The 6880-nt window shown below is 54.0% G+C and overlaps 1 protein-coding gene across 1 annotated transcript in view; it reads left to right on the forward strand.

The window, feature by feature from the left end:
- Positions 1-1552, forward strand: part of Grm6 (glutamate metabotropic receptor 6) — a 10654-nt gene extending 9102 nt beyond the window's left edge. Inside the window, exons 9-10 of the mRNA XM_033761514.1 lie at positions 30-341; positions 1117-1552. Of these exons, the coding sequence (XP_033617405.1) occupies positions 30-341; positions 1117-1314 (510 nt within the window). The 3' untranslated portion in view covers positions 1315-1552. The remainder of the gene's footprint in view (positions 1-29; positions 342-1116) is intronic.
- The last annotated feature ends 5328 nt before the right edge of the window (positions 1553-6880 follow it).

The following is a 6880-nucleotide window of genomic DNA, read 5'->3' on the forward strand; positions in this document are numbered from 1 at the left end:
GGTGTGTCCTGACAGCGTGGCTCCTGCAGGTGCTGGGGGTGCTGGCCTGGCTGGGGGCCCGGCCCCCCCACGGCGTGACCGACTATGAGGAGCAGCGCACCGCGGACCCGGAGCAGGCCCGGGGCGTGCTCAAGTGCGACATGTCGGACCTGTCCCTTATCGGCTGCCTGGGCTACAGCTTCCTGCTCATGGTCACCTGCACGGTGTACGCCATCAAGGCCCGTGGTGTCCCCGAGACCTTCAACGAGGCCAAGCCCATCGGCTTCACCATGTACACCACCTGCATCGTCTGGCTGGCGTTCGTGCCCATCTTCTTTGGCACCGCTCAGTCCGCTGAAAAGGTGAGCAGCTCCCCATCCCACGTGTGTCCTTCCTGTCACTAATGGGCGCGGCGGTCCCACGGCTGTCTGCAGGCTTCCTCGTCGCAATGACTGTGCGGTCGGCAGATGCTTTGCGGAGTGGATGCTGGGCGCCCTGTGTTCCCAGCCCCTCTGCTCAGCTCGCTCGCCCATTCATCCATTCTCCCGGCCCTCTTCCCGTCTTCTGCTTTCTTAACGCTCTGTATCATGTTTGGGGCAGTACTGGATTGAATCCAGGGCCTCCACACACAGCTGCGTCCCAGCCCTTTTTCCTGCTGGGATTACAGACCTGTACCACCCACCCACTCAGCTCCTGCTCTGTTTTATTTTCATTCAACGTGGTCCCATGCTCTGCATCGCTTCGCTCGTAACCTACCGGTCCGTTTCCTTGAGCGTCCGTGCAGCCACTTCTCCGTGAACTCTGCGGAGCCTGCGTGCCCTCCTGTGCGGTCCCGTGCGCCCTCTCCCTGCATTCATTCCTCTGTCTGAAAACACAGCCGCTCTCTCAGCACAGGCTCCAGCTCCTGTAGGCTCTGGGGCCGCCTTCCCACGCCTCCCCTTTCCTTCTCAGTAACCCAGTCCCCGGCCCCTCACCCGTTCCCCTCCTCGGGTCAGAGTCAGTGCCCCCCTCCTGCGCGGGCCTCGGCCGCCTCCTCTCCTGAGGGCGACCCCGCTCCCAGGGAGCAGACGCTCCTGTCTCCTCCAAGTAAGGCGGGCGAGCAGGCTGAGCCCAGCTCCTGGCCTCCTTGTGGCTCAGATCCACATCCAGACAACCACGCTGACGGTGTCCCTGAGCCTGAGCGCCTCGGTGTCCCTCGGCATGCTCTACGTGCCCAAAACCTACGTCGTCCTGTTCCACCCGGAGCAGAATGTGCAGAGGCGGAAGCGGAGCCTCAAGGCCAGCTCCACGGAGGCAGCCCCGCCCAGGAGCGAGGACAAAGAGGACCCCAAGTAGCAGGGCGGCGTGGCCAGGACCGGCGGCTCCCGCCTCCTGCCCTTCCTGCCCCTCTGCTCACCGTGGACACTGGGGACAGTAAGAGCAGGGACCGTGGAGGCCGCGCTGGGATGGAGAGCGGCCCTCGCCTCACACCCCTCTCCACCTTGCTTCCCATGCTCCCTGCAACTGGACTTCCTGCCCGGGCTGCTCTGGAGAGGGTCCGGAGTGCACAGGCTCGGCCTCTCAGAGACAGCTGCCCTCCGCTGCCACCCTCCAGAGGCCTGGCAGTGTGGCAGGGCCTGTGAATCCTGGGGGCCTCAGCTGGGGGAGGGGAGTGGGCCCCACAGGAGAGGCCTGCAGGGTGGAACCCGCATCCAGGAGCTAGGTTCTGGTGACCCTGCTGCTGGGCACATGGCTGGCCTGGGGGAAAGCCCCCTGAGCAGGCGTGAGAACCCGGGGTGCTATTCCCTGAGGTTACTCCACCCAGGTATGGGGCTGGCCTCCCCCGGAGCTCGCACTCCCCTGAAACTGCCCAACCTGGGGAAATTCAAATGCACTGGTGTGGGGTAAAGCAGCGGGTGTCATCTGCGTGCCCTGATGCCTCGGTGAGGTTGTGTTCCGAGCCAGGCCGGGACCAGCTTCACCCCGTCCATGGTGAAGGTTAATTCCAAGTGCATAAGTTAGGGTGGATAGAAAAACTTCTCTTTCCCAATATTTTCCTGAACAATGGAAAATGCCTGGAGTGCAGATGGATGAATGTTGACTCCTCAGTCATCTTTCTAACAAAAATCTAGATTTTAGTTATGAAAATTTGTCAACCTGGGGTAAGAACCAAGATGTATGAAGTTGGCTGACTGATGATTCAGAACACTGTAGCACCTAGTCTGTGACAAGGTACGAAGGAGAACCACACTGTGTACAACCTAAAGATTCTCTGATCCCCATTAAGCTTGGACTTGGGGGCTGTTTTCCTGCACTCTGAAGCTGAACAAGGCTTTTCGTCAAACTCACCTCGCCGAGGGCAGATTCTCCTCACTGCTGGACTCTCAGGCTTGCCCGTGGGAATGATGAAGCTTTGTTTCTTGCTGAATGCTTTTCAAAATTCATTAGCTTTTAGGGCTTCTCTCCTGTGTGGGTCCTCTATGATTTCTTTCTACATTCATGCTTTTGTAGGGTTTTGCTCCTAAATGAACACTTTGACAGTCGGTGAGCTCTGATCTGCAAACGAAGTTGTTTTTCGTTTACTCTTTTCTTAGTGTCTTTTCCAGTATGAATTATTTGATGTGCAGTGAGTTGACTTCTAGTTGAAAACATTTCCACTTAAAAAACAGTATTTATGAGGTTTTCCCCACTCCAAACTCAGTGACTTAAGAGAATTTCTTAGTGGAAGGAGTGTTTCCACAATGGCGTTTGCACACTGGTGTGAAGTTCCCGACTTTGAGCCCTGGTTTGAGGAGGGACTTTCACCCGCCCCACACCTCGCTCCCCCCTTTGATGGGAATTCCTTTTTTCCCCAGTGCTGGGGATCAAAGCCAGAACCTTGTATGTGCTAGGCAGACTGACTACCACTGCGCTCCCCTCTGCCCCAGCCCCTGATGGGGATCCGTGGAGCTCAGCGCCATCTTCCTCTTCTGGGCTCTCTTGCATTCAGGGCACTGTGGGCTGGCTGCACCCTGGGAGCTGTCTTGTGGACCGTGGACATCCATGTATTTATTACATTCAATGGTTCCTATCCCTTCTGAGTTTCCCAGTGTATACAGATGTAGGGTTTCTCTAAGAACTTTCCCATCATCCACGAATGCATGAAATCTTTCACTCTGCTCATTTTTTGATGCATAGTGAAGGGCTGACAACTCCCTAAAGGTTTCCAGATATTTTGCTGCAGTTTTAATTCCCTGATGTCCAGTCAGGCCGATGAAATCCTGAATGAAGTCTGGTGTGTTTCCAGTCTGTGGGATGCAGAAGGCATTCTGCTAATGGGGGATCTCTCCTGTTGGATAACAGTTGGGCTACACTGGAAGGCTTTCTCATAGTCACCGTCTTGAATAATTTCTCCCTGGTGAAAATGACATGTCCAGGGAAAACGGGGTCTGCATCAGGCTCAGTCAGTGGTTACTGCAGTGAGGGCATTTCTCCGGCGTGAGTTCTCCAGAACGGAGTATGGCTGCGTCTTGATGTAAGCTTGGTGCCATCTCTGCCCCATTTCTACCTGTGGTCCAAGGTGCCGAGGTTTTTGCATAAGAGGTTTTTTTCTTGTTATATTCTGTTTTGTTTTTGTTTTTGTTTTTGTTTTTGGTACGGGGGATTGTACTCGGGTCCTTGCGCTTGCAAGACAGGCCACCGAACTGCTGAGCTAAATCCCCGGCCCCTCTTGTTATATTCTTACGCTTCATAACCAGTGTGGATTTTTCGACACACTGATTAGCACATTGTCACATCATCTTTTGTAGTTTGCCCTTTGGAAAAGTCCCCCTACTTCATTACACACCCTGCCTCCTTCTTTATTTAGTGAATTATTAAATAAATGTAACTTTTACCCGAGATTTGTGGCTTTCTGTTGCTTCTTTATCTATTTACCAGTCTTCAAGACTTCTACAGTGAAATAGAAAGTACAAGTCCAAGAATATCCACCATCATTTTATTGAAGGAAACAGCTTCTTAAATACTCTTCAGCCATATGGTTTACTTAACCAGGAGGAAGGCAGGTGAGCTGCCCCAGCCAGGGCTCCCAGGAGACTCAGAGCCAGTGGGCTGTGCGCCTCTGCGTTCCCTCTGTATGGCCTTTTGCACAACCTGTGACCGAGGGCCACAGGCTGGACGTGGATACCGGACAGACTCGCTCTCCAGGTGCGAAGGCCGGACCTGCGGCTAAGCGGCCCGCACATGGCAAAGGTGTTACTGCTGCGTCCTCTGGGTGGCAGATGGGAGAAACGGAGCTGGATGTGTCCTTATGGCCCTCTGCTGCATGCCTGACCCACTCCCACGGTGCTGGCACAGACCCGTCAGGAGGAAGAAGCTGTCCTAACCCAGTCCCCTCTCCAGCACTGCTGTGCCCTGGTCGTTTCCAGCACAGAATCAGGGCGCGTGCGCAATGCTAAGGGGCTGTTGTAGGGCAGTAACGGCGAACCTTTTGGAGAGGACTGCCCAAACTACAGCCCTAAGCCCACGTCTGTATTGGAGAGTGCCGGGACTGCAATTAAAGCTGATACTGAGGCTTTAGTTAGAAGAGACACAACCCTACGTTGACATCTTTCATCTTAAAAGAAAAACAACATGCGTGCTACAGTTTTGCTACCATGGTTCACAGGGACTGGCTCGTGTGACTGCAGGGGCTGGCAAATCTGATGCCTGGAGAGCAGGCAGCAGCCAGAAGCACAGGTGGGAACAGATGCTAGGGTCTTGAGGCGAATTTCTTCCCTGGGAAGGAAGGCCTTTCTGGGACCTTCTTTCCAGCGGGGGAGAAACTGTCCTTTAGTTCTAGTCAGTTACTAAGAGATGGCAAAAGGGCCTAGCTGGGCAATATCTTTGTGCAAATAGCCATCAGAGCCACACCTCCACTACCTGGCCTAGGCACCCAGAAGGCAACATCCCTCTGCATGAATCACCCTAGGGCTCAGCCCTGGGCAACCAGGATGAACTCTTATTCAGCTTAGAGTCTGTCCTCGGCCCAAGCCTTTCACCCTGACTGCCTTGCCCGTCCCTCAAAAACCCCACAAAAGTCCTGGCATCATGCTCCCCCTCCTCCTGCCTGTGCCCCCCACCACCCAGGCGTCTCACCCGCCTGCCTCTAGGACCTATGACTATACCACACGTGCTTTCCTGAGCCACTGCAGTCCCCTCCATGGTTACATTCACTCACCATTTCATGATAGAACTACTAGGAATAGTCCGAAACCTACAAAATGTTAAAGAAAATATGGAATAACCACTGCCTTTTGCTTCTGTAATGTGCTTTGTTTTGCTTCTTTAACAAAACACCTGACGTTTCACCGTTGAAGCTTAAAGGCACATAGCTCCAGTTTAAAATTAACAAACGCTGGAGGTGCTTATCTGCATCCCAGGAAGAGACCAGATGTTCAAACTAAAATAACTGTCCCTGAGCCATAAAACTTTCTGTAAACCATGACTATAAAGGTGTTACGATGAAAGGAATGTCAACAGTCCTGCTTTCCTAAACCTGACCCCCACTTTTGTGGGCTGGAATAGCTAAACATCCGGACAGAAAACGCTACATTTCGGTGAGCCCTGAAACTGACTTGTGAGCTTGACTGGTGATGGGCACTGTGGGAAGTAAAATGAGGCCACGATTGCAGGACTCCTATCGAAGACAGATGGTAAGGCAGCCCGGGATCGGTCATTTTGGCACGGCTCTTGGTGCTGGCCGACCCTTTGCTAGCAAAGTAAACGTTTTCTTTTACCCACTCTTGCATCTCTGTGTGTCATTTACCAGTTCCTTCTGCAACAACAGAGCACACAACAGGGTGCTGATAGCAAGGTTAATGCTATTAGAGCAAAGTCCTTCAACATTCCAGGGTGCAAATATTAGCTGTCATCCCCAACAACGGGGGATACAGCTTTTCATGTCCCACAGCCTGGACGTGATAGTCTGTGGGACCTGGTGGGTTTGCGTGACCACACTGACCACAGAGAGAGAAAACAGAGCAGCTTCTGGTCACATCTTACTGATACCCCCCCCACCGGCCATGCAACTTGCACATCTTAGAACACTGGGTGATTTTCACAGGCACAGTGATAGACAATGCATCAACAACCTTGTCTAAAAGCACAGTGACGTGGTGTACAGGGTGACACAGAACTTGGAGTATGTCAGTACCACCAAGCTGCAGGGAATGATATGATCAGCACGACCGACAGGTCGATGGGAAACAACCAAACCACAGTATTTCCCTTCAAAAACATACAAAAATATTAAAAGTAAAAATATTATCAAAACGTATTTAGTGGAGCCGAGGTGGTCCCCGGTGAGGAGAGCCCTCGGCTGCGGGGGCTGAGGGGGAGCGGTCCCCACGTGGCCCTGCAGTGACTCGGGAGTGATGGCCGAAGAGCGCGTGCAGAGGGCCCGGGAAGGAGGGAGAGGACCAGATGGGAGGCCGCGACTTTCTTAAACTGCTTCCCCACCAAAGGCATTCGTCCAGCGGAGAGATTCTGTGCTCCACGCGGAAGCTAAGACAACACCTGGAAGCCTGAGTTTGCCGAGGGGCTAAAGTGCTATTTTAACTAAAAGCGGTCACTGAACGCAAGAGCGCAACATCTCGGGGACGCGCTGCTGCCAAAGCCGGGTAAACAGGTGGACACAAAGAGCCTGGACAGAGCTGAGCAAGACCGGACAGCGGAGGCCCAGAGGAACTTAAAGGGGAAATCGGTGTGCCCTGTCCCACCGCGACACGGAGTCCCGTCTCCGCCTCCCCAGCAGGGGGCAGTGGCTCTGTTTACGGGTTTGCTAGGAAACGAGGTCGGTCCTGGCCGCACACCTCATCTTCTCTGCACAGGCTCACACCGCCCTGAGACGCGGGCACACTTCCAGCGCCCCAACTCCGCGACCCCGCAGGGCCCGACGTGCTCC

This window comes from Fukomys damarensis, unplaced genomic scaffold (assembly GCF_012274545.1).
Source record: "Fukomys damarensis isolate Sample0158 unplaced genomic scaffold, DMR_v1.0_HiC HiC_scaffold_9, whole genome shotgun sequence".
In the NCBI taxonomy this organism is placed as follows: domain Eukaryota; kingdom Metazoa; phylum Chordata; class Mammalia; order Rodentia; family Bathyergidae; genus Fukomys; species Fukomys damarensis.